Source organism: Didymosphaeria variabile (assembly GCF_027946475.1).
Source record: "Didymosphaeria variabile strain IMI 356815 chromosome Unknown scaffold_6, whole genome shotgun sequence".
In the NCBI taxonomy this organism is placed as follows: Eukaryota; Fungi; Ascomycota; class Dothideomycetes; order Pleosporales; family Didymosphaeriaceae; genus Didymosphaeria; species Didymosphaeria variabile.
The window spans coordinates 399645-426594 of NW_026611625.1; the positions used below are offsets into that span (position 1 = coordinate 399645).

The 26950-nt window shown below is 54.2% G+C and overlaps 8 protein-coding genes across 8 annotated transcripts; 5 read left to right on the forward strand and 3 right to left on the reverse strand.

Moving 5' to 3' along the window:
- Positions 1-1259: 1259 nt before the first annotated feature.
- N0V89_008068 (uncharacterized protein) lies at positions 1260-10300 on the forward strand (the record flags this gene model as incomplete). Its single annotated transcript, XM_056216827.1, has 3 exons — positions 1260-1461; positions 1513-6945; positions 7029-10300. 3 exons carry the CDS (start codon positions 1260-1262, stop codon positions 10298-10300), a joined length of 8907 nt encoding a protein of 2968 aa, XP_056068383.1.
- Positions 10301-11019: 719 nt separating this feature from the next.
- N0V89_008069 (uncharacterized protein) lies at positions 11020-12285 on the reverse strand (the record flags this gene model as incomplete). Its single annotated transcript, XM_056216828.1, has 3 exons — positions 11020-11492; positions 11591-11918; positions 12064-12285. 3 exons carry the CDS (start codon positions 12283-12285, stop codon positions 11020-11022), a joined length of 1023 nt encoding a protein of 340 aa, XP_056068384.1.
- Positions 12286-13055: 770 nt separating this feature from the next.
- N0V89_008070 (uncharacterized protein) lies at positions 13056-14303 on the reverse strand (the record flags this gene model as incomplete). Its single annotated transcript, XM_056216829.1, has 1 exon — positions 13056-14303. One exon carries the CDS (start codon positions 14301-14303, stop codon positions 13056-13058), a length of 1248 nt encoding a protein of 415 aa, XP_056068385.1.
- Positions 14304-14723: 420 nt separating this feature from the next.
- Positions 14724-18876, forward strand: agn1 (Glucan endo-1,3-alpha-glucosidase agn1; the record flags this gene model as incomplete). The annotated part of the gene is made up of 3 exons (XM_056216830.1): positions 14724-16280; positions 16382-17308; positions 17374-18876. 3 exons carry the CDS (start codon positions 14724-14726, stop codon positions 18874-18876), a joined length of 3987 nt encoding a protein of 1328 aa, XP_056068386.1.
- Positions 18877-20314: 1438 nt separating this feature from the next.
- N0V89_008072 (uncharacterized protein) lies at positions 20315-21133 on the reverse strand (the record flags this gene model as incomplete). Its single annotated transcript, XM_056216831.1, has 2 exons — positions 20315-21049; positions 21098-21133. The coding sequence occupies 2 exons, from the start codon at positions 21131-21133 to the stop codon at positions 20315-20317; spliced, it is 771 nt and encodes a 256-aa protein (XP_056068387.1).
- A 443-nt stretch (positions 21134-21576) lies between these two features.
- Positions 21577-23225, forward strand: N0V89_008073 (uncharacterized protein; the record flags this gene model as incomplete). Its single annotated transcript, XM_056216832.1, has 4 exons — positions 21577-21712; positions 21797-22649; positions 22698-22909; positions 22957-23225. 4 exons carry the CDS (start codon positions 21577-21579, stop codon positions 23223-23225), a joined length of 1470 nt encoding a protein of 489 aa, XP_056068388.1.
- Positions 23226-23622: 397 nt separating this feature from the next.
- N0V89_008074 (uncharacterized protein) lies at positions 23623-24594 on the forward strand (the record flags this gene model as incomplete). The annotated part of the gene is made up of 2 exons (XM_056216833.1): positions 23623-23689; positions 23744-24594. The coding sequence occupies 2 exons, from the start codon at positions 23623-23625 to the stop codon at positions 24592-24594; spliced, it is 918 nt and encodes a 305-aa protein (XP_056068389.1).
- A 465-nt stretch (positions 24595-25059) lies between these two features.
- Positions 25060-26152, forward strand: ARI1 (carbonyl reductase (NADPH-dependent) ari1; the record flags this gene model as incomplete). Its single annotated transcript, XM_056216834.1, has 3 exons — positions 25060-25348; positions 25398-25671; positions 25726-26152. 3 exons carry the CDS (start codon positions 25060-25062, stop codon positions 26150-26152), a joined length of 990 nt encoding a protein of 329 aa, XP_056068390.1.
- Between the last annotated feature and the right edge of the window lie 798 nt (positions 26153-26950).

Sequence of the window (26950 nt, forward strand, 5' to 3'; positions counted from 1 at the left end):
TGTACGAAAGATGACATGGACATGATTCGCCTTGTATACTTATCTAGAACGCGGGGAAATGTCACCGAGGGCAGCAATGAGGAGGTCTCACCGGATGCCATTTGCTGGGTTACTGCGCCAACTGCTGGGATGACCAGCCACACTGCGACACCCGCCTTAAGCGTCAGGCACTGAGGTTGGAACACGTTGGCGAACGGTATTCGTCGTCGGCCGTATCGACGATAAACTCGATAGCCGCTGCGATTGCAGCGGCACCCCGATTACTGGATGCACGTCACTTGCAGGGGCCGGGGACTGCGGGTGGGTGCGGCGCGACCGGTAGCAACGCCCATCGACTAACCATGGCGGCCTTCTGTCGTACGCGAAGCTTCGAGGGTGCAGCGCAGGTGTCCGGCTTCCGTTCGTCCTACGTTGCGCAGCTTGAGAGGAGAAAATGAGCTTCATTTGCAGAGCACCGGTCAAGGAAGGCGCAAGCGAGGGTCCTTCAGTGCCTTCGCTCGCCCCACGCCACGTCACACTCACCACCTCACCCACCTGCTCAGCGCCCAATTTATTCATCTTTCTAGACGCATGCCCCTGCATTGCCGACCTTCCTGCCAGCCCGACCGTGCCAGGATGGCGCACGCCGCCGCCCGCTGTCGACCGCGGTCCCTCGTTCGCGGGCCGTTGGGAGGTGACCACGAACGCTGCATCACGGCCAACGAGAAGCCGGTGCCATGCAGCTAACACACAGCGTGGGACACGGCCAATGGCCTCAGGCCATGCACGCCAGACACCCACTTCCCGGGTTTCCAATTCTCTCATCGCGAGCACGACCGAGTCGTCTTGACGTGGCTCCAATGGCAATGGGCCAAGCATCGTCCCAAATTCGATCCTGTGTGCGGTCACGGGACTGCCAGCGTGAGGCTTCCGAACGGTTTCGACTACCTGCGTGAGGCTTGGGCCGACCTTGCATACCTGTGCGAATCTGTCTGCGTGGCTATCGGTCTGCAATTCTCTCACTCCCACGTTACAGGCTATTCATCTGTCGCCCCATTGAGCCACGACAGCCTCCATACACATGCTTTTCCCTGAGTCGTCTCCCATTCGCTTCCCCACACCCAGATCCCGCTTCCCACGTTTTATGTCGCCATTGCGCTTCTTGTCCCGTCGATTACACCCGCAATGGCTCGGAAAAGCCATACAGTATAGCTAGCTAGTAGCACGAGTTATTACATCTTTGGACGCCTACGCAGCGCGATCCAGCTTTCTGTCCAACAATGCGCCAGTTTGCCACTATATCGTACTCGCCATGGGCGAATCCCTACACCACAGGCCCCAATGCCGGGAAGAACATCTATGCCGCACCCGCCCAGCAGCCGGTGTTTCGGCGTGTAGTGCTTCCACCCGCTCCCATATTCTATCATCCGGGCGTCGAACAGGTCGTTGGAGAAGATAGCGATGACGATGATTCCGAAGAGGGTATGTAGTGGTGTTGCGGCGCACATTTCGTGATACACTGACAGTAGGAAGGACAATCCGGTGTACCCCTTGATAATACCTTGATAGAAGCTTCCGAGCCACCACCACCTCCTACAGCACCCGAACCGACACCCGCACAAGAGGATGCTCCAGCGGATCAATCAGCAGAGCAACCACCGGCTTCCGATCCACCAGCTGACCCGGCACCTGAACAAAGTGCAAGTACAGAAGAGACCGCCGCACAACCGGCGCCACCGGAAGCGGCATCAAGTCCTGGAGAAGACAATGTTGCTGGGGATGCCAAACCCGATGATGTAAAGGTCGAACCGCCTGGAGAGGCTGTTCCGGCGAAGGAGGCCGAGGATGTGACGCCGCCTGTCTCCGTTGAAGCCTCACCACCAACTGCAGACGAGCCTAGTCCGGCCGACGATGCAAGTCCCAAGGTGGATGCACCATCCGATGATAATCCGCCACCACCATCTGAGCCTTCCGAACCTACGCCTGCCGCTCAAGAGGAAACCAAAACGATCAATGAATCCGATCAAGTCGTCCAAGTCCCCCCCATCGACACAGCCCAAGAGCCTGCCGAAAAGAGTGGTGAGTGTGAGCAGGCTGCTCAAGAGCCCCCGATGTCCCCAAGTACAAAGTCCGTTCACTTCTCCCCTGACGTTAAAGACCCAGACGCCGTTAGCATTGGTAGCAAGAAGAAGGGTATTGCCAAGAAGATTGGCAAGGGCAAGGCCACTGGTTTCGTGCGCATCAGAGATCCCGTTCCAGTCCGACCGGCGTCGCCAAAGGAGGAGAAGAAACCTGCCAAAGAGGACAAGAAGAAAACTCTGAAGGACACCAAGAAAAAGGAGTCGTCAAGTGCCCCTAAAGATGACAAGAAGCCTGTTGCAAAGGAGCTGCCAGCGCCACCGTCTTCGAAGAAGAAGCCCAGCAAAGCAGACGAACGAAAGAAGAAGAAGCACGACGACAAGGAAAAGAAGTCCAAGGGCAAGAAAACCAGGAAGAGCAGCGATGCTTCTCACACTGAGGGCAGTCTTGCGGATGACGGAGACGAAAAGGTTGAGGCACAGGATAGCTCCGTGGCTGACTCAGCTGCAACGCCGTCGCCCGAGGATTCTCAACAAGCAACGGACCCGCAGGAAGAAGCTACCACTGATCCACCTGCTCAAGAGAAACCCGAGGAAAGCACCGAGGCTGCGGAGCAAAGTCTGCCGGAAACAAGCCCGCCGGAAGAAAGCAGCCAACCTGCAGAAGCAGGCTCAATAGCAGAAGAAGAGCCGATTGCAGAGGAGGTTGTAGCTGCAGATGAAAGCACACCTGGAGAGGAGACTGCACTTGCAGAAGCGAGCGCTCCAGAAGAGGAGAGTGTCCCTGCAGAAGAGAGCACTCCGGTAGAGGAGAGTGCACCAGCAGAGGAGAGTGCACCAGCAGAGGAGAGTGCACCAGCAGAGGAGAGTGCACCAGCAGAGGAGAGTGCACCAGCAGAGGAGAGTGCACCAGCAGAGGAGAGTGCACCAGCAGAGGAGAGTGCACCAGCAGAGGAGAGTGCACCAGCAGAGGAGAGTGCACCAGCAGAGGAGAGTGCACCAGCAGAGGAGAGTGCACCAGCAGAGGAGAGTGCACCAGCAGAGGAGAGTGCACCAGCAGAGGAGAGTGCACCAGCAGAGGAGAGTGCACCAGCAGAGGAGAGTGCACCAGCAGAGGAGAGTGCACCAGCAGAGGAGAGTGCACCAGCAGAGGAGAGTGCACCAGCAGAGGAGAGTGCACCAGCAGAGGAGAGTGCACCAGCAGAGGAGAGTGCACCAGCAGAGGAGAGTGCACCAGCAGAGGAGAGTGCACCAGCAGAGGAGAGTGCACCAGCAGAGGAGAGTGCACCAGCAGAGGAGAGTGCACCAGCAGAGGAGAGTGCACCAGCAGAGGAGAGTGCACCAGCAGAGGAAGGTGCTTCTGCGCAAGACAGCACTCCGGCAGAGGAAAGTGCTTCTATAGAGGAGACTGCTTCCGCAGAGGACAGCGCCCCAGCAGAAGAAAGCGCCCCAGCAGAGGAGGTTGCTTCTGTAGAAGAGAGTGCGCCTGTTGATCAGGATATTGCAGACGACGGTGTTACTGCCGATGAAGGAGCCACCGTAACCGTACCTGTAGAAGACAACCCGCCTACAGAACCCAGCCCGCCTGCAGAACCTAGCCCATCTACAGACGAAAGTCCGCCTGTAGAAGAAAGCCAACCTACAGAAGACGCATCTACAGAAGACGATTTACCTACAGAGAACGACGCCCCCGTAGAAGTCAGCCCATCTTCAGAAGAGAGTTCGCCTACAGAAGAGAGCACGCCTACCGAAAGTACTACGTCGGTAGAAGAAAGCCCGCCTACGGAAGAGAGCTCGCCTGCTGAAGAAAGCCGGCCTACAGAAGAAAGCTCGCCGCCGTCAGAAAGCCCAACATCAGAAGAAAGCACGCCTGCAGAAGATGATGTACCTGTGGAAGGTAGTGTAGCGATTGAGACCGATGCACCTGCAGAAGGCAGTGTAGTGACCGAGGACGATACCCCTTCAGAAGCAAACCCACCTGCAGAAGAGAATGCACCTCCAGAAGACAATGCACCTACAGAAGACGATGCACCTGTAGAAGACGAAGCTCCTATAGGAGGCAGTGTAGCGACAGAGGCTGATGCAAGTGGAGAGCAGGACGCACCACCAGACATTCCACCCGAAGAAAGCCTACCTGATGGCCAATCATCTGACCTCCCCCTGGCTGAAGAGAGCCAGTCCGACCCTGATACAACTTTGAAACCATCTGAAGAAGGCACTCCTGAAGAAGATCTTTCTGGTGATAGCGATGCTACAGAAACTCAGGCTGCAGAAGACCGATCTGAGGTAACAACGCTTCAAGAGCGCGAACCTCAACAAAGTCAGCCGATAGAGGTCGAGTCCGCAGAAAGCCAGCCTGAAGAACCGGCTGGCTCTGAATCCGAAGACAAAGCAGTTGTAGAGCCTGATGCACGGCAGCAGCCAACGCCTCCAGATCAAGCCGAAGGCGCAAGCGGAATCCCTTCAGAGGAAGCACAAGTTAGCTCGGAACCAGAAACCCTTGAGACTGAACCGGAGGTGACGAGCGACACGCCAGTTCAATCCATTGTTGAAGGTCCAGAGACACCCGAGGAGCCTATCCATGATGTGACCGAGCAACTGGGTGCCGAAGCATCAAAATCTTCTCCAAGTGAGTCCGGAAACGAGGATTCACAGGCTTCAAGTTGTAACGACGCAAGCGTCGAAGCAGAGGTTGTCACTCAAGCGGGTTCTGAGGTCATGGACGCCACGCGAGAACAAAGTTCTGACGACGACAAGAACGGTGAGACCACCCCCGCCGCTGACGATGAGTCAGCTGCAGAACAACACGTACCTGACGAGGACACCCGGTCAAAGGACCCTTCACCTACGACTACAGAATCCTCACATGAGGACGAAAAGGGTGCGCAGCCTGCTGTTGACGCAGAATCACCAGTCACGGTGGAGCAGGACAACGAGGAAGACTCTGGAGACAGTGCCGCTGGCCCAAGCGAAAATCCGGTCGTGATGGAAGCTTCTTCCGCCGCCGATGATTTGCCACCGGGCAGTCAGATCTCGACCGAGTCCGAATCAGCAGTTGAAGATGAATCCCCCAATGAGAGCCAGCCCATTACCGATACCGAGCAGACTGCAGCAAGTGTACCTCCATCGGAAGAAGTCAGTGTTCTCGTAGTTGATACAGATACTGCGCCTGCAGTTGAATCGGTTGATCTGGAGCCTTCAACAGGGGACGAGCTCCCAGCAAACGATGCGTCTGTTGTGGGAAGCGAACTTTCCGATGAGAAACATGCTTCAGAGGAAGCTGCATCAGAAATTTGTAGCGAGAGCGAGCCTGTGCTCCCGGAACAAACCACGACAGAAGACCAGCCTGCAGTACAAGATCACCTAGTAACGGACCATGAACCTGTTGTAGACAGCGAACCAAATCCCCTCGATGTTGCTATAGTCGAGAAAATCATGAAGGCGCATTCCGAGGCATCAAGGCAGGATGACGAGGAAAAAGACCTGGATTCTTCTACAAGCGAACCGGAGGCCGTCCAGGGCGAAGGTTCAAGCGAGGGCATTCAAGAAGACTCTACCGACGCGACCACTCTTGCTAGTGATGCTGACGGTGGTAACGAGGAATCTGTGTGTGCCAATGACGCTCAAGAAGCCGAGACTGGAATTGTAGATGTGGCTGATCACGTCGATGCCGAATATCAACCAGACGAGAAAGACCAGCTTTCGACGATGACCTCCCCTGACATAGTTGAATCCAAGGATACGGTCGATTCTGGTGACAGCACCATGCCTCCGTCTGAAGTGAGCCAGGCGCCTATCGAACAGTCGATTGACAAACATGCAACGGACGATTCCAATGCTGAAGAGGATAAAACTGAAGCACCACTTGTAGAGACCGACTTTACACGGGACTCCTCGGATCCAAAAGTGACCACGGACATGCCCACTACTGATGTTTCAACGGACTCTGATCAGCCTGATGAGGGTCAAAAGCAGACGGACGTTCCTCATGACGATTCAGCTGGTGATGGTACACTAGATGCTGATCAGCCTGAAATTCCCAGTGAAACAATGATCGTTGCGAATGGAGATGAGACGAAAGATAATGCTTCCGAGGACAAGGAAGCGAAAGACAGCAACCCCGAAGAGCAGGTTGACCCCGTCAAAGAAGACGACAAAGAAGCTACAGATGATGTGCCAATTACTGTGCTCGCGACCCAAACAGCTCCTCATGATGATAGCAGCGCAACTGAGCCCGAGGACGCTCAAATTGAACGAGGCGAGCAAGACAGTGGTGGTGATGGCGGGGAGGAGACGACCACTACCACAATTCCTGGCAGCGATAGCGAACTCTCAGCCACCGGAATAACCGCTGAAGCCGAGAATACACCGGTCGCCCAGGAAGAGGCTAGCAAGCATGCTGAAGCTGCTGTGGATTCCAGCCATGGGTCGAATACTGATGCGTCTATAGCTGTCCAAGAAGAGGATAGCGCCGTTGTGTCCGATCTGCAGGTCCCCTCCGACGCACCCGCAAATGACGATTCAGTGCAGGAGGAATCGAGCCCGATAGCTGCGAGTGAAGAGCCGGAAAAGACCCTTGAGACACCTGCGCTCGCCACTGGCGGCAACGTGAGCGACGTCGTAGATGAGCCGGCGGGCAACGGCCCCGGGCAGAGTCATGTTCCATCCTCGGATTCCGAATCGTCGCAACCTGAAGTACCTGCCGCAGCGGCTCCAGAGGGTGACAACAATGAGATAAGTAACGATGCGAATACTGACGCGGCCGATGAGATGGACCCGGACACCAACTCTGAGCATCTTAGCGATCCTGTCACGACCGTTGACGATCCTACGGTTTTGCAAGAGCCTGTCGAGGCTCATGTGACTGAGGATTTGCAAGAGAGTTCAGGTAAGAAAGTTTTCCCTTTGTACATATACTTGTGTTGATTTTCGGGTTGGGACTATTGGTGAGCTGAACTGACGGTATAGCAGATGTCGACAGGTCGATCCCCGACGAACGGCATGTGGACTCAAAGGATGCAGCATTGATTGTCGATCCTCCTTCTCCAGAAGGCTCTACAGCAGAAACAGAGGCGCAAACGAGCGACGATCCCTCTCTGCCGGTTGAAGTAGATGAAGTCACGACGGAGGCGTCTCCAGCGCCCGCTCCCGCCCTGGAACAGGGTCCTCAAGATGAGACCGACGCTGGTGATGCTTCGTCTGCTGCACAGCAAACCGAGCCACTGGTGATCGGAGAGACGGCCATGGAAGGGACCGAGGTCGCGCAAATCGCAGAGGATACGGTGGTCGAGCCAGCGTCTCAAGATACCGAAACTGACACTCATACCCAACCTGATTCCGAAGAAGCTAGTGATGAGAAGGATCCCGCTTCAGATGGTCCCAAGGAGAGCGAGCCCACCCCAGAACAAGAAACCAATGAAGAGGTGGAGGAAGCCATCGTTCCTGAGGATCAGCAGCCTTCGGCGGAACCCAGTACTACACAGGAGCAGGAAATCAACTCGCCGGATGCTACTGCAGACTTGCCAGCCAACGACGGCGAAGCAGCAGCCAAAGAGCAGAATGAATCTGGCGAGCCCGTAGCGGAAAGCACAGGTGAAGTTGAATCGCAAGAGGAACGTCCCAGTGGGCAGGCAGAGCAGCCAGGTGAAGCTGATGCTGGTAATTTGGAGCCCGACAGTGCTCAACCTACGTCAGAGCAACAAGAAGAACCGCCTATTGAGCAGGCTGGATCCGAACAACAAGAGCCAAGCCCCGTAGACGCACAGCCAAGCAAAGCCGGATCACAGGATTGCGCTGCTGAGGAAAATGCACCGCCAGCTGAGGCAGAAGCAAGCACAGAACCTACCGCTGCCGAGGGTACTGCTGGGGAGGCGTTGTCCGAGAAGACCGAGTTGCCGCTTGACAATGCTACTACAGAGCCTTCTGGCGATCCGGAATCTTCAGCGCCTACAGAAAAAGCACCCGACAACACGGATCAGCAGGAGGTCGAAGGCAACAGCAATGGAGCTACCGATCCCCCGCCAGACCCGGTATATGCTGATGCAGGCGACCAAACTCAAGAAGTCGCAAACAATGAATCCGAAAATGCTTCACACACCCCACTCGATGAAGAAATGGATGAGGTTCAACCCACTACACCTCCCGCGGAACTTGAAGACTCATCCATCATAATGGCTGCTGTAGATGTAGGAGATAACTCCAACGAGAAGGAAGCTGAGAAGGTCACTGAAGGAACTGATCCTAAGGTTGCAGGAACCGCGGAAGAAGGAGCGGTAGCAGTTCAAGAACAAGCCAAAGAAAGTGTCGCAGGGGAGCCGGACCCGCAACAGCAGTCCAACACTCCTGCACTTGATATCAGCGAGGAAGCACCTGTCGAACAAGTACAGGAACCTGCAACGCAATCGGTGACTGAAGATCCTCCCCATGTTGAGCCCATGGCGGAGGATGCCCCCGCAGAACGATCTCTGGAGCAACCTGAAGCAGTTGAGGAGCCTGAAAGTACTCAAGACACAGGTCTGCCCACAACCAAGGAACTACTGGATTCAACGGGTCCACTTGACGATACGCAACCGCGAACGCCGCCGAACGAGTCAGCCGTGGTTGACGGGCCCACACCGGACACAACACCGAGAGAAAAACATAGGCGTCGACACTCTCACGCACACCGTGACAGCAAACACTCACATCGCAGACGCGAGAGCAACGTTAGCGCTAGTGAACGTCCCACGCTCAATCCTATAGCTTTGTTGGCTGCTACTAAGCTCGCTGCATCTGCCAAGAACAAGCGAAGAGATAGCATGACTGACCGTGAGCACGGCAGGCACAAGGAGAAGATGCGAGAAGCCGAGAAAGGGAGCAGCAGTAGCAAGGAAAGATCACATCGCGAGCACAAGTCACACAGACATCACCGCGACAGGGGCGACGATAGAGAAAGCAAGCGTCGCGCCGTCGAGGAGGCCGAAGCTGAAGCTGAGCGAAAGCAGCGTCGTGAAGCCCGACGTGCAGAGAAAGAAAGACTAGCCCAAGAGGAGGCGGCTAGAAAGGAACAAGAAGACGAAGAACGAAGACAGAAGCGTCGTGAGGAGCGTCGGGCCAGACGAGCGGAGGAAGAGCAAATGCGTAAAGAGCAGGAGGAACGGCTTGCAAGAGAAGCTGGAGAAAGGCATGCAAGGGAAGAAGAAGAAAGACGAAATAGACACGAGAAGCGGCGGCAAAGGCATGAGGCTGAGAAAGAAGCCAGGCGCTTGGAGCGTGAAAAGGCCGAACAGGAAGAAGAAGACCGAAGGCTGCGCCGCCAACGTCGCGAAAAGGAGAAGTTGACGCCTAAAAAAGCCGAGGTCCTGGAACCCGAACCTCGCGACGCGGCTCGCCGTGCTGCTGAAGAGGAAGAGGAGCCTGTTCCAGAATCCCCTGTCACTCCACGTGCGGCTACGCGTAAGCACACGAGCGACCGCCGCCGAGACGCACCACCTCCCCCACGTAGAAACAGTTTGCTTGGGGGACTCTTTGGTCGATCGAAAACAGAACCCGTCGTGCCTAACGCCAAGTCAATCAAACCTGTAGCTCGCGTTCGTACCGACCCTGCAGAGTCACCACCAAGCCCTGTGGAGGCCTTGCGAAAGGAGAAGGAGGGTCGAGCCAGCAGCCAACATTCCTCCAATGAGAGTCGCGAAAGGGCGGAGCGGCCGCATCGCAGTCGTCGCCATTCACACGCGCACCGCCGGTTCAACTCCGCGGAAGAGGAAGCCGAGTATCGTGCTCGAAAGGAGGAGCGGCGCAAGGCCAAAGGATACAAGCCAGAAATGTCGGGTGCTCGTGATGGAGGCATCTCACTGAATGCAACTGTCGACGATGCCCCGCTACCTGAGCCAGCAGAGGCAATGGCACCTCCCCAACCTCACGAAGATGTGGAAGATCGTCCAAGATCTCCATTCCTCGACGACTCCGCGGCCGTTGTTGGCGTCGCATCGACATCTTCCGGTGATCATCGGGAACGTCGGCGAACTACCCGACGCGTTTCCATCGTTGAGGATGCGCGTCCTAAGAGTCGACGCATGTCCACCACCGAAAAAGAAAGACCTTCAAGCAAACGGACGGAAAGCGATAGACCGCGGACCAGGGGAGCAGGCGAAGAGCGTGCGAGACCGCGACGCAGCGAGACGGAACGGAGCAGGAGCAGCAAGAAGAAAGACGATAATGGTATTAAGGGGTTCTTTGGAGGTTTGAAGAGGATAGTGGCTTAGCGTATCTATGCTTGGTGTTGTCTCTTGGGCGTGTTGCGTTTTCATTTGCACTTTAAGTACGGGCTGGGCATATAAGGATGGGTCTTCATTGAATGGAGTTTAGGGTGCGATATACCACGGTCGCTGCTTTTCTTGCATTTGGGTTCTGGGTGGCATTTTTGTATCTGTACGGCTGGCTTGTACGGGGTATGATTTGGAGAGTATCTTTCGAATACGTGTTATTAGTTATGAGTTATGAATATATTCTTAGTGTTCTACATTTGGTACTTTTACCCTTTACTATTGTTAGGTCGTGGACAGATCCAATATTGTGTTCCATGCTGACAACCACAGGGGCGTCTTTGGAAAATTGACGAGTCGCGTCTTTGGACTAGACTCATGCCCACATTCATAAATTTTCATTTATCGATATTAGCGAACAGGAATACAAGCGGGGGAAGTGAACATTGTGGTCCAAGATACAACTTCAATTGTCTTCTCTCTCAATTTGGCTTGTTGTAGCGAAGTCATGACGGAAAGATCTTCACGAAGTTGGATGATGGAAGATAGCCCCTTTTTCAAATCCTTTCTCCATGTCGTGTCTGTCTGTCAACCTGCACTTCCTCACGGCGAGCCTCGCCTCAGACCGTCTCCTTCCAAAGTATTATAGATTACGAGCATCTTTTATTCTCCATCGAAGAATCCCATCTCGCGTGCTCCAAATCTTACGCAACCACCAGCTAAACATCCTCAACTATAAACGCCATACAAAGCCCCATACTCTCCCTCGGCCCATCAATAACCGACCCCTCATAATCCCACACAACAACCTCACTAATCCTCTTAAGCCCCAGCTGATCCTTATGCGTATTCAGCAAGAACGCACCCCCACTCCCATTCGGCGTACCAAGCAGTACCCTTGCCTCCTCCGTTTCAATACCAAACGTAATGCGATTCGCCCACGTCGGCATCCGCGCGCGGGGCGCGTTCCCCATGCGGCTGTCGTAGTTCTTGACGCTGGCGATGATCCATGCAGCGGACTGCTTGTTTACAACGTGCACGCGGAGGATGGCGGAGAGGTCGCGCACGCTGCGAGAGAATTGCGCGCACATGGCTTCCCATTGGAGGTAGGCGACGTCGGACCAGCGCTCTAGGGGTGGGCGCGTGCCGTAGCTTGCGGCGGCGGGGGAGAAGTTTACGTCGGCGGCGAGGACTGTGGGGTGTTAGTTGCCAGAAGGACACGCACTAAGGATTTCTAGTTTAGGTAGGGAGGGAGGGAGAAGGACATGGTTGGTATGAGATGGTACGTACTTCCCCCAACAGGGTACACAACCTGCTGGTAATCCGCCCCAGTCGCCTCGTACTCCACGTCATTCCAAACCCAGTTATTAGCATGCAACGCCGAGATCTTGCCCCAGTTTTCAGGATCGCTGCCGAGACCTTCCAGCGCGTCGTCGATGTCGGTGCCGTACGCCGGTTCGTTGTCCGCGTCGTCGTCTTCGTCGCCGGCGCCGCTGATGTACATATCGTCGTCCCAGCCTTGGGCGGCAAGGTCGTCGTACTGGGTCCATATGCTCTGGGGATTCTGGTTGTTGTTTGCGGCCCAGATTTGGTAGTTGGTTTGGGAGAAGGCGCAGACCTGGTGGGAAAGACGAGAGGGTAAGTGTTTGCGCGAAGAGGAGGTTAAGGGATGTGCAGTGCGTGGAGATTTTTTTTTTAAAACGACAAGCTCTTACACGAAGATCGTCTTAAGATGAGGGGGCGTGGTAGAAAAACAAACATACAAATCCATTTCCCTTATTCAGCAAAGGGCCTCTATCCGCCCAATCCACCACCAAATTGTCGTTTTGGCGTTTGACGAGACTTGCGTTGCCCGTCGCCAGAGCACCATCATCGAGTCCAGACAGAGACTGCAGGGGGACACTGCGGGCGCACCCGGTAGATACGAGTAGGAAAGCAAGAAACGCCATTATCCAGCGTTGAACGCTGGTAGTAGCTCGCAGCATGATTGCGATTAAGAAGGTACTGTAAAACGAGTGACTGTGTTAAAGAGCGTTGGGGGCTAGGAGAGCAGTGGGACAAAAGAGTGACCGGAGTAGATGCTCATCCACAGAGAGAACACGACGGGAAAACGACGCTCATAAGGACGTCGATTCCAGGAAATTGCACTCGATTTCGAACAGGCGATGGTCCCATTTCTTACTGATGTGATCTAATTGTTGGTAAGGCTCCTCGTAGTGGAGTAGGCTAATTGTTGGCACTTCGGCTTCTTGCCTGTACCATGATGTTGACTCCGCGAAATGGAGTCCTTGAACCGCGTGAATTGACTCGGTGAATGAAAAGGATGCTCTAGCGTAAACAGTAGTTCACTAGCATGGCACGTTCGATGTTACCAGGATTGTCGGCATCGCCTAATTGAATCCTTTGGCAACGGGTCTTGGCACTTTGATCCCCACATTCTATCTATCCTCTAGGTAGTAGAAACGAAACGAGTTAATCTGGTCTTGGCGCCGACAATAGTGGTAGAGTTAGGAAATGTACGAGCAGTAGTGGCGTCTGTGCTCCCTGTTCTCGCGCGAGAACCACCAGTGACAGCCTTCCGTAGTGGCACCGTACATACCCTGGTATACCGGCCAAGTAAGATCGGTGACTCGGTGATGCGATGATCCAAGCATGGAGGAGGGTACTTGGACACATTTGGAGAACAGGGCTTGGTAGGTTTTATTACATGGCCAACCGGAGACTTTTCCATAGATAGATACGCTAGCCAATCCCATCAATCTCGTACGTCCTGCCCGCAGCCCTCGAGGTCTCGATCAAGACGTTCTTCTATCTCAGTGCGCAGGCCTGCAGGCACGAGGCTGCGCCAGGTAAAGAACCATTCCGCCTGCGAGGCGACGCCCCTGTCACCGCCTTGCGTCGCTTTGACCTCGAGCGGCACCAGCTGCATCGTTTCGAGCTTCTCTCTGTCCCAAAGCGCAAAGCCGAGGTGACGAAATGGCCAAAAAGGCACGCCGCGAACAGGCGACGCCGGATGTGATGCGAGCCTGACCCAATGCTGCCACCCTGCCGTGGCTAGACGGAGCGTCCCACGCGATCGGGTGTCTACCTCGTGCAGCGGCGACAGCAGCGTCTCCCAGGGTAGCGAGGCGGTAGCCGTGGACGCCTTTACCACAGCCACGGGCCAACACCAGATGTCGTCCTTTGGTCGGATGGGATTCAGGGGCGCGTTTTGGCTGTAGCCCAGATACTCGGCGGCCGTTAGTAGCTCATCCTGCTCGCCCCACGGTTCCGAGTCAGCGAAGAAGAACAGGTCCAAGCTCACGTTGCGCTCCGCTGCGCTTTGAGCGAGCGCTTCGGCCAAGCGCAGCCGCCAGAGACCGCGCATTGCGCGCTGGCCTTCTTGCCACGAGCAGCAATGAAACTCGGGTGGGACGTAGGGACGACCGGCGGCAGTCTCGCGCCAGGGCGGGCGACGGGAGTCGCCATGGCGGTAGAGGTTTCGCCGAGGGCGTACGAGGTGCTGCGGTGTGATGAGGCGACATTGCGTGCTGTAATGCTCGAGACATGCGGTTGCGGCGCGTGCGATGCGCACAACCTGGCCGAGGAGACGGCGAGCGGCCTGTCCGTTGTTTCCCAAGATGAAGGGTAGACCAGCATCTGCCGCTGGAGTGTCTGCCGCTGGCGGTGACGGCTGCGGTATGGGCTGGGCCCGGCCGACATGTCGGCCCTTTGGGGGGCGGAAGTAGCCATCTCGAACAGCCTCGGGGCTCAGAACAGGCTCGGTTTGCAGCATGACGCGGGCAGTCGCGGAGACTAGCGACACCAACTGTCCAGGGAGCGATTCCTCAAGGGTCCGGGCGAGCAGGACTGGTCCGATAGAGGACGAGAAGACGAGGTTGGCCCTGGGCCACGCTGTTAGCACCGAGTAAAGCGATGCTACGGAGTCAATGCGGGCCAGAATCTCGCAGATGAGCTCGCTAGGAAGGGCGCCTAGACAGGCACAGCTGGCAAGCGGCATCATCCTAGGGGAATGGTATGGGAGCATGTCGTGAGACGAGAGTGGCAGATTGCTGAAAGAAGTAGATCGGACATTGTACTACTGGACGCTACAAATAAACCGTTGAAGCCAAGCAGGAAGCCAGCTATTTTAGCGCGGGACTACTATGCGAGGAGAGAGTACGGCCATTCCTACACCGTGCCACCCTTGTGGCCCAGGTGGAGACGGCCATCAGGGCCCAAGTCTCTCCTGCTCCTGCGCGGGCTACTCGGCTGAGGACCTTCGCAGTCGCCAGATATATCGGGAGAGGTTTAAAGACTCCTGGACCCATCGCCTACCGATCTGACAGTCACTCTTTTTGTCTGATGCCAAACCATATGCTGTGCTCTGCAAGCTACTACACTCTTTCCTGATCCCGAGCTTTCGACTCTTGCAAGGCTGACTATGCGGCTCAGCTTGCATGCTGGCGCCGCTCTGGCGCTCCTTGCCGGCGCCAACGCGGTGCCGACGCCTGCCAACCTCGCCGTGCTCCGGGCGTTAAGCGGACGGGCCGACACGTGCCCGATCGGCGGTTTTTTCAACGGCATCGAAGACCAGGGCGACAACGAGGTTCCGCCCGAGTGGAACGGTGGGGGCGGCGATGGGGGCGGAGACGGCGCAGATCCTGTCACGCCGCCCGATGACCCTTTCTTCCTCCGCATCCTGCCCCTCGGCGCCTCCATCACAAAGGGCCTTACGTCTGAGCCCTACGGTGGTAATGGCTACCGCAAGCCGCTGCGCGATGCCCTCCGCTTCACCGGCTGGCCCGTCAACATGGTCGGCACCAAGCACGACGGCCTCATGCACGACGACAACCACGAGGGCACCTCAGGCTTCCTCATCTCCGAGGTCATCGCCGCCGCAGATCTCTCCATCCCCTTCCTGCCCAACATTGTGCTCGTCAACGCTGGCACCAACGACTGTGAGCGCAATATCGAGTTCGAAACGGCTCACGAGCGCATGAAGACCCTCGTCGACAAGCTGCGGAGCAAGATCCCCGGCGTCACCGTCATCGTGTCCACGCTGGTTCCGCACATGTGGCCCGATGCCAATGCACGTGTGACGACGCTCAATCAGCGGTATCGCGATCTCGTCAAATTCATGAACGACGAGCATGTGCTGCTGGCCGATATGAACACGGGCTGGCTTACTCAAGCCGATCTGACCGACAAGACGCATCCCACCCAGGAGGGCTATCGCAAGATGGCGGCTATCTGGGAGCGCGCCATATACGCAGCCCTGTCACGTAATGTCGTCACCAGGCCGGCAACCACACCGTACGATGATATAGGCGGCAACTCCTGCCTCAAGGCATTCGGCTCAGGCAATGAGCGCGGTGTGGTTAAAACGCAGGCCGGCTCCGGGCTCGATGATGGTCCCTATATCCATGCCAGCAGCTCGCGTGGCATCTTCAACACACTCGCGTTTGGCTCTGATGATGAGGACTCGCACCAGCACAGATTCTTCGCCCAGCTCGTCAACGTCCACGGCGGCTACCGCGAGATGGCCATCGACGAGCACGTCCGCCAGATCGTCGGCACCGACGGCAGTCTCCGCTTCTTCGAGATGAGTCTCAATCAAGGCAACGGTGACTTCACCAGCGGAGGGACCATCAACGTGCAGAATGATTGCAAAGCCAAGGGGGTGCATTGGGGCGATGTGAATGGCGATGGACTCGACGACTTCATCTGCATTGGCGCCGAGGGCAACATGTATGTCTCCATCAACAATGGTGGCATATCGCCCCTCTTCACCTATATCGGCCTCGTCTTCTCCGTGCCTAGTGGCTACTCGCAGGCTAACGTGAGACTGGGCGACATCGACGGCGATGGTCGTATTGACTACTGTGTTGTGGGTGCCAATGGTGATGTACGCTGCTGGCGCAACGGTGGCATAGGCGGCGATCCGGAATACTGGCAGGAGATGGGCCCTGGTGGCCAGATTGTTTTTACTGGAAAAGGGGTGAGTGGTTCTTTTTGCTCAAGGTGCAGATACTTCTCTGAGTCTGATTCTGGATGCAAATGCGAAGATTTCAGATTGCTAACTAAACACGTGCGTGTCAGATGGGTGACATTGCTGGAGTACGCCTCGTCGACATCAATGGTGATTTCCGCGCCGACTGGGTGTACGTTAACGACGATGGATCGACCGTTATCTACATCAACCAGCGCGGCATGAGCAAGAACCTGATCCCAACCTGGATCAAAGCACAGTCGGGCCACGGAGGCATGGGCGTCGCCGGCGCGAGGGATCGAATCCGCTTCTCCCGAATCTATGGTAGCAATCGGGCTGACTATGTGTACGTCTATCGCGATGAAACCGGAGGCAGGTTCTTTGACCGCATCAAGATCTGGGAGAATACAGGCAAGGGCGGCACCAAGCTTAAAGGCGATGGTACGCGATTCTGCGACATGCGCGGACTGGGCGCCGACGATATGGTATGGGTCAAGAGCACAGGTGAGATCTCGATCTACGAGAACATGCACCGCAACGGCCAGTGGGACTCGACGCCACTGTGGAATGTGATGGGTGAGGTTCTGCAAACGTATCGCGACCGCAAGAGCATTCACCTCGGCGATTGGGACGGCGACGGCAAATGCGATGTCCTCAGCGTCAACCGTGACAACGGCGCTGTGGAGGTGTGGCGTAATGACTGGTCCTCCGCCAGAGGCTACTCTTTCACCGCTATGGGCCAGATGTCTAGTGGTGTCTCGTGCACTCAGGGTTGGGGTCCGGGACTTTACGATCTCGGCGTCCGCTTCGCCCACCTCGACGACGACAAGCGTATCGACTACCTGTGCATCGAGCCCGATGGCCGTGCCGACGGATGGCTTAACACCGCAAATGACGGCATGAAGACCTTGGGCCAGGTCAAGAGGACCGAAGGCAAGGACCGGGCAAACCTGCGATGGGCGGATGTCGATGGTGACGGCCTGGACGACTTTTTGTTCATTGAAAAGTTCACTGGCGATACGTCTGTAAACCTCAACGTAAGATCCTCTCTATGTCTTGCCCGCTATGACTCGGGCGTCGCTGACTCTTTTCTTAAATATAGGCTGGCTTTCAGGAGGCTTCGGGCAGCGCCATATTCTGGAACGGTGTCGGCAAGCGCTATCTAGGGCCCGGCTACGGCCCAAACCTTCACTTCCCGAACCTGGGCGGGCTGGGCGTAGCCGACATGGTCCAAGTTAATCCTCAGACGAACGAGGCCTGGACCTGGTTCAACGACTGCTCGGTGGGCGGAAGCCAAGATGACGATGATCCCGTCAAAGATCCCAACCTCCCCGTGCCACCTTCGTCTGGAGGCGGAGGAGGAGGTGATGGTGGCTTTGGCGATGGCAACGGAGGATCTGCTCCCCCACCGGACGTTGGGGGTGTCTACTCCAATCTCCCACATTTCCCAACATTCGTCTCACTGGGTGACAGCTACGCCGCAGGCATTGGTGCAGGTAGCCAGGCCGAAAACAAGTGGGACGCACAGGCGGATTACCAGTGCTTCACGACTGTCAATGCCTACGGCCACAATTTCTGGACCACCAACCTGGGCGACAAGAATTTCGACTTCCTTGCTTGCACAGGCGACAAGATCGAGAATGTGCTGACAGATGGCTCCCATAGCCGTCCGTCCCAGATATCTATCCTCAAGGACCAGATTGGCGGCTCTCAGCTCGGCATGGCAACACTGTCCATCGGAGGAAACGATGCCATGTTTGCAGAAGTCGCTATCCGCTGCCTGTTTTTCGGAATGAATTCGTGTGACCAATACATGGCCGACGCCGAACTAGCCGTCGTAGACATGCGCCCCAAGCTGGTCGAAACTTACCGCGCCGTGCTCGACGCCGTCGATTACCAGTACTTCACGCTCGTCGTAACTGGCTACGCCTCCTTCTTCAACGACGAAGACCAATCTGGTTTCGGGCCCGATGATGAGAACTGCGACAAGCAGACCATCTCTGTGGTCGAGTCCGATAACGTCCTCAACAAGCACGTCCCCTACCTGACCCGCTCCATCCGCCTCGAGCTCAACCGCGCCGTCCAGGCTATGAACAAGCAAATCCAGTTGGCAATTGAAGAAGTCCAAGCCGACTACCCCTTCAAGCGCGTCAAATTCGTCGACATGGATCCCCTCTTCGACGGCCGCCGCTTCTGCGACAAAGGCTCCGACGGCAAACTGCTCGACCTCGAAGACGTCTACTTCTTCGTGCCGTACGCCGACGACATCACCGAGACAGGACACGAGCTGAACCCACGTGACACCGACGGCGTCAAAGCCGACCTTACGAAGCGCGACGCCGCAGGCTCCGAGTGCGAGTCGTGGAGCGGTTACTTCTCCGATCTATGGGACTGCGCGTGGGCGCAGGCCGTGGCGCAGGCGGGCAGCGACGATCCTGTCGATGTTGGTGTCGATGGGGAGAAGTATCCTGATATAGCGGGGAGGAGCTTGAGTTTCATGACGAAGAACGGGTTGTATAAGGCGATGCATCCGAAGAGTGTTGTGCATCAGAGGTTGGCGAAGAAGATCATGAGCGAATGGGAGAGGTGGGGTGCGACGGATTAATAGACATTGTATGGAATGTGTAAACACAGTAGAGCTATAATTTTCATATGTATAGATACGATATGTAAAATATAATCAAGATAATTGCAACCATTGGTAGCTTAAGGGCCGTCGTGCTTTGAGGTTCGAGGCTGAATCTACTCGGGCTCATGCAAAAGTGTGGTGGGACCTGGTTGAGATTATGAAAAATATGCAAATCATTCAGCGATGCATTGATTATCACAAAAGACGGCCGATGGCGGCAGTATTCAAATCGTTCATATACAAGACGTGGTAAAGCACAAGTACGATATAGAATCAAGAAAGATGCAAATAATAATACTGTCGCGGATGCTGAGGTGAGGTTCTCAAATTAGTGTTTTACTTGATATTCTTTGGAAGCGAGGGTTTCTCTAGGTGAGGGCGCACGCGAGGGAAGTAGACGCGTGCTGAAGTTCGCCATCGTTGCAAGCCAGACACAACTATACATACGCTTAAGAGCCTCCCATTTTCTATTTCATGACAGAGTGCAAGTTGTGTATTTAGTCCATCTAGAACTACATACGTCTCGCGTGGACACGAACCATCAGATCTGGCTTCTTCCAAAGCAAATGCATCTCTGAGTCTCTCTGCCAGTCCACGTCGTTGCTGATGAGTTCAAAGTCATATCGATAGTACATCTTCGCTAGACATGTGTGCAGTTCCATCCAGGCAAGGCTTGAGCGAAACGTTAGCGGTCGCCATACCTAGGACTTTGCAGCAAAATCTGGAAGACTCACGATCGTCCCAAGCATGCACGAGTGCCTATTGAGAACGGTTGGCTTGCATTGGTGATATCGCTCTCAGTTGCGTGCAACCATCGCTCTGGCCGGAATGCCCATGGGTCATCGAAATTTGTAGAGCTCATGCTGGCTGCAAAAGGACTTACGTATACCGTGGTCTAGGGAAGAGTTAGCTGAATTAAGAGGAACCTCGACTCACAACTGACCCCTTCTGGAACAAATTCGCCAGCAATTCTGTCGCCCCGCGCCGGGACTGTCCTGGGCAGTCCCAGAGGTAACGGTGCATATACACGTAGAGCCTCAAGACACACTGCGTGCACGTAGGGAAGCTTCGCCGCAGAGTTTGCGTTGATCCCATCGTATGTTGCGAATGTCGACCGTATCTCATGTCGCATCTTCGCTTCGATGTCTGGATCGTGTAGAACGTAGTATATGATCGTGGCGAGGCAGGTAGCGGTAGTTTCGCTGCCAGCAATGCTTGATAAAACATCAGTCATTCTTCTATAACGAAGTCTCATACTCACACAAAGTCTGATGCATGCGCGGCAAGTTGGATGTTCGAGATCCCATATTCTTCTCTATTGTCGAGAATGCTGGTCATGAAGTCTTTCCTATCGGTCTTTGCGTCGATCCGTCTTTTGAGTCAGTGTTACAGCTTCGCGCTTTCGGCCCAATGCTTACTCTCTAAGAAGGTCCAGTGTGTATTTCTCATGCGTTTTCGAACCTTCTGTTAGGCTCTTCAGCCAACCTGGACGAACGCGCATGTATATCTTTCCGAGTAATGGAAATCGCGCTAGAGTGTCGCTGAACGATGCTTGTCCCATGGAAGCGAGCACAATCGCAATCCACTCGTGCACCTTTCCAGTCTCTACTCCACCGAAGGACTTTCCAAAAGCAAGCTCGCCAATCACGTCGAAGGTCATGAGATTAAACCAAGTCGTTAAGTTGATCTTATCGCTTCCGTGACGACCAATCTGAGCCACAAACCCATCGATAACTCCCGCAATCAAGTACTCTTGTTCTTTGAGGGATCGATCCGAAAATGCGTTGGCAAGATACTTTCGCATATCGCGGTGTTTGCTGGGGTCGCGCTCCGTCACTATCGACGAAGCCTGGTTCGCAAAACTCCCGCCAGCGTAGAAGTCAGATTTGATGAACGTTTGGTGCCCATTGCGTTGACCGTAAATATCACGCCAGGCCTCGGGCGTTGAGAACGAGAGCTCATTGGGTGCAGTCCTCACGATGGGTCCATACTTCTCGTGGAGTGCGAGGAAATCATACGGTTGTCGTCCGCCTAGGTACGATTTAGAGTAGGGAAAATTACTGATGGCAGCAAGTGTCGGGCCTGGGAAGCGCGCCAACGGGTGGAAGTAACGGAGCCGGAACAGCAGGACCAGGCGGTATATTGCGAACTAACAATTGTTAGAGGGTATTTCTCACGTCATCGTTCGAGAACTCACAGCTGTAATGCTAGATATCAGAAGAATCCTCAGCATTTCCGATGCTGGGTTTTCGTTACTGAGCTTCATCTTTTGTGCGTCAACCGCTGTACTATCGGATTTTGGGAAGCACAAGTTGCACTATTCCGCCTATTCATGCAGAAAATCTTGATTGCAAGTACCGGTGCTAGGCTTGCGAGAAGTCCGGCGGCTAGCAGTGCAGTGATGGCTTCGGAAGTTGCCTAACTTGGGGCTACCTGATCCACGAAAACAACGCCGAAGCTAAACGATAGTTATGATCAGATAGTCTATGATTCAGATAGTCTATGATAATCCCGCGAAGGTGACATTTTGATCTGATTTGCATCATGCTGAAGATTAACGATCTCACGTTTTGTGTTTTTGTGTTGATCGGATCAACTGCCTTGAGTAACTTCTGGAGCGACCTTTTCGCACCGCGACATAGATCTATTGCCCGGAAATATACTTCAACATCGACAATGACAACGACAGAAACTACCATTACTCAGGCAACCCTTGAGAAGGGTAACTCAACCAAGGTTGATGCACTGTTTCGGAAGTTCCCTGGCCATGTACACGAGCCGGGCGGCGATGTGTACAAGTCGGAGACTGAAGGTACGATATCCTAGAATAGGAGATGAGCAAAGAGAATCAGTCTCGCAGATGCTTTGAACAATGAAATGCTTATTGTATTGTTAGCAATGTGGTCGCAAGCTGCGTGGCTCAAACCTGCAGCTGTATTCGTCCCTTCCTCGCCACAGCTACTCGCAGATGCCGTGCCAATGATGGCCCAGCTGAACATGCCATTCTCGATACGAAGCGGAGGGCACATGCCGGTTCCCGGCCACGCGTCGATAGAGGGTGAAGGAATTCTTATCGGTACTACGAAACTCACAGGGCTACAACTTGTGCATCTACCGAACGAGTTCGATGTTCCATATTTGGCCGTTGGAGCAGGGCACACCTGGAAAGATATCTATGGTTACTTGGCGCCACATAAACTGATTGTAGTGGGTGGCCGTGTGCTCGGAGTTGGAAGCTCATTGCTTCTCGGCGGTGGCATATCCTTCTTTAGCGGAAGATATGGTTTCGCTGCAAACAACGTGGTCAACTTCGAAGTGCTTCTAGCAAGCGGCGAGATCGTGAGTGCCAACCACCAGTCGAACCCGGATTTATTCTGGGCACTCAAAGGAGGTTCGAACAACTTCGGAATTGTACTCCGGTACGATATCAAAGTGTATCCGGAAGAGGATCTCTGGGGAGGTGCCGTCGCATGGGGTTTTGAGCACACGCAGGCCGTGCTTGATGCCCAGACAGATCTGATGTCTCGGAAAAGTGGTTCTAACGACGACCCGATAGCAGCGATCATGTCGAACATGGAAATTGATGCTTCAGGGACGCTGACCACCGGCGCAATGCTTGTCTCTTCTGGGCATGACACAAGCGCCATGGAACGTTTCACGAAGATACCAGCGGTGTTCAGTACGCTTTCTCATCAGACATTCCATGATCTAGTTGCTCCAACTGGTATATACAGCGCTCGAGATAAGAGGTATGGCGCATGTGTTATCTGCTTTTAACACGTCTGATCTCCAGCCAGGACACTTTTCCGGAGTACCTCATTACAGATTAGCAACCGCACCATGGGACTCGTTCATGAATGTCTGGTCGCTACTACTAAGGAGAACCTTGCTGCGGTTCAGTGCTCTGTCGGGACCGGGGTGCAGCCTATCACAAAGAGCCTACTCGAGGCATCTAAAGCGTCTGGTGGCGACGCTTTGGCCCTCGACCCTGAGAGAGGCGCTTTCTGTGGTATGTACACGACTGCCTAGCAAATACGCAACTAATTTCACGCTCAGTAATTCTCATCTACGCCTACTGGGATCGGTCGGAAGATGACTCAAGACTGGATGAGTGGGCGCGAGAGCTCGTGAGGACTATAGACGAGAGTTCCTTGGCCGAAAATCTACATTACCCTTTCAAGTTCCTCAACGATGCTGGAGTTGATCAAGCGCCTTTTGAGACATATGGATATGGGAAGAGTATGCCACGATTAAGGGAGATAAGCAAAAGATACGACCCTGATCAGGTATTTCAGCGTCTGGTACCTGGGTTCAAATTATACTAGGCTTGCCGCAAATCAGCGGCATGTTCACTCCATAGAGCGTTGGCTTCCTCGTTGTATCATTGCTGCATCGTACAAGGAAGACTTATCCCCTTTAGCTTATCGTTCATGTATTTCTATAGCTGGTGTCTCGAGTGCTCACATAGTCGCTGCTATTGCTGGAACCCTCGACCTTGCTATATTAGATGCCTTTGGAAATTTACAAAGTCCGAATAGAAAACACACTTGATAGCTATTGGTTCATTGTGTCATAAAAGCCCAAAACAGGGAACTCCCGAAACGAGCTAGCAGTGGCTGATGCTCCGATAGAAAGCCGGCACACCATCCCTCCACAAACATGTGTCGGTAGACATCAGCTTTTGCGGCTCCCACAACGCCGAGTGTACAATTATTGCTCATTATGACTTCTCTAGAGATCAGAGATCACGACATTCCCGACCTTACCGGGAAAGTTGTTGTCATCACAGGTGAGTGAGGTGCCCACATAGGCCAGAGAGATCACCAATAACAAGTCAATGCAGGCGCAGCGTCAGGCATTGGTCTAGCAGCTTCACATATCTTTGCCGCCCGAAATGCGACGGTTCACGCTCTCGACATTACACTACCACATAAATCAGACCCAGGGAGCTCATCAAATGTCAAACATGATATATGCGACGTCACCTCCTGGTCAGATTTATCTACGAAATTCAAAGATATTGGCCACATCGACATCGCCGTTGCCAACGCTGGTGTCAGCCAGGGATTTGATATCACCGCTGATACGTTCTCCGAGTCGGGCGAGCTGTTGGAACCCGATTACAAAGTGCTTGACGTCAACTTGCGATCCGTTGTCAATTTCATCAAGCTAGCGCTCTCAGCATTTCGCAAGCAAGGTAAAGGGGGCAGAATTGTCATCACCTCAAGCGCAACGGCTTATAGCCCGGAGCATAGTCTCCCGGTATACTCGGCCACCAAGCTCGGACTCATCGGCCTAGTGAGAGCTCTAAGAAGTACGATACCGCACTCTCACGGGGCCACCATCAATGCAGTAGCCCCGGCGGCGACAATTTCGAGGTTACTACCGAAAGATCTCGCCAAGCCCATTATGGAGGCTGGAGCACCGGTATCCAATGCGCACCATGCGGGCTTGGCCATAGCATATTCGGCCACCGCCAAGCAAGCTCGTCAAGTAGAGGGGTATGGAAAGGACACGGACGAGATGATATCCAGTAAAGGGCCGTGGAACGGTCGCGTCATCCTGACCCTGGGAGATACGTATACGGAGTTGGAGGAACCTATCGCCTCCTTGAGAACGAAGTGGTTGGGGCCGTATGCCACAGAGATGACAGCCTTTCAACAGACGCTGACTGATACTCGGGGCATCGCGTAGATTAGCTCCATTGAAGTAGCGAATCTCAATCTCAATTCTCAAGTACTCCTACAAGTAGTCAGCAAAGCGATCCCGCATGTGAAAGATACCGCATAGCTGCCCATTGCTCAGCTGTACCGGCTGTCTCCCTTCCCAATCTGTCTGTTTACTCCGAGAGATAAGGTTCTAAAACAAGTAACAACCGAATTCGGGCAGTTTCTCGCTGATGAATTTGTGGAGATCTGATCAAGGAAAGGTGAGGTGAAAGAATGCTCCGACGGCACCATCAAATCGGTTTAAAGCTTCATAAGCCTTAAGCCTCATGCCCGAAACCCATACATGTGGTCACTACGCGATAGACAAAGAGACCACTATCCGGACGTCTGGATAGAGATGTCTTCTTTTTCACCATTCGCCCGCATCTTTGGTCTGGTAACAGGACTATCTCTGACCACGAGCATACTCTATCGTTTACTGCCTCGCAATATGACAGCTTCAAACTACCGAGCAACGAAGATCAGCTCGACCAAGCCCAAACCGAAGCAGGAACTGCCAGAGGCCTACCTTGAGCCAAAGTGTCACCCACTTGAACCCCAAATCACCGAAGAGGTTGATGGGTACTTCATCAAGAACTGGCCATTTCCCAATGAGCGAGCAGTTCAGAAGTTTCGCGCCGCTGGTTTCAGTCGGGTAACATGCTGTTACTATCCCGATGCCTTGAACGACCGCATCCATTTTGGGTGTCGTTTGTTGACACTCCTATTTCTAATCGATGGTATGTATGATGCCGAAGCCCAGAAAGTCTTCAATTTGACATGTTATAGACTTGCTAGAGGACATGTCACTCGAGGAAGGCCGTCTTTACAACGAAAAGCTCATGCCAATCTCCCGTGGGGATGTGCTCCCGGATCGCAACGTACCAGTCGAGTGGATTACGTACGACCTCTGGGAAAGCATGAGGGCCTTCGATCGTAAACTTGCGGACGAGATTCTGGAGCCCGTCTTCACATTCATGCGCGCCCAGACTGATCCGCGACGGAAAAAACTCATGGATTTTGGAGAGTACCTCGTGTACCGTGAACGCGATGTTGGTAAAGCGTAAGTCTGGTGGATTCGGCTTTGATGGACCAGGGATTACTAACGGTTCGCAAGGCTCCTTTCAGCACTTATGCGGTTCGTCATGAAGCTCGAGCTCACCGACGAAGAGCTTGAGGTCGTCAAACCCTGCGATCGGAACTGCTCCAAGCACATTTCGGTCGTCAACGACATCTACAGTTGGGAGAAGGAGTTACAACAGTCAATCGAATCTCCAGCGGAAGGCTCCGTTCTTTGCTCGTCCGTTCAAGTAGTAATGCATGGAGCCACACTGAATACAGAAGCGGCTAAAAGGGTGCTCTGGCCAATGTGTCGCGAATGGGAGCTGCTGCACCTAGAGTTGGTCGAGCAACTTCGGGAGAAGGGTCTCCGTGATGAGGTGCTTACGTACTGTAAAGGACTAGAGTACCAGATGAGTGGGAACGAGCTCTGGAGCAGCGAAACGAAGAGGTACAGCACCATTGGCGAGACGGCAGTGCACTGAAGCCAGGCTCGGTCACGCCAGGTCAGCACCGGCTGCTCTATCGAGAGCTTTGAAACGGGAAAATTGAGTATGAGCTATGCCTAGATAGAATCAACGTATAGATTTTAGCATCGCAGTCCATTAAGCTGTTTTCACAGAACTTCACACGCCTTGTGAGCTACCTCGGTGATCAGCGATATTGATGACGTCACACTAGTCCCTGGTCGGCCAGCAGGTGGTGGACCCGACACGTGACCTCACTCCTCCTGATACTCCTTGCTCCAGAACGCTGCAACCCGACCTTGAATTGAGGTATAGTTCTCTGGCTCCAACATGGCCCAAAGAGGAACCTGTTTCTGGCCTACCGATGAGGTTTCGGAGCACATATTATGCTGTTCTAGCAGCTCCTCTTCGCCTGATCACTAGTCACGACAGGAAATTAGAAACTTTTCCATTCATAAAGGACGAGCATTACCCTTCCCAGCTCAGTGAGCGTACCGGACCTAATGGACTGCTCGAAAATTGCCCGAGTCATAGAATAGTTGGCCCGAACGAGTATAGTGCCTTCGTCTCAAAACAGTCAACTCCGAAGTCATGCAGAAGCTCGCCCGAACCATCTGGAGGCCAGGCAACTTATTTACAATTTTTCAATGTATCCTATTCAGAACTACGAATTACGAAGAAGTTGGGGGACCAACAGTATGCCTTCAACTCGCCAAGTTGGTACTAATGTGAACGTCTTTTTTCGCGTTCTTGAACATCATCGCTTCACTTTGGTTATTGTCACGACAGCGGTTGTATTTTTGAAACTGCTAGCAT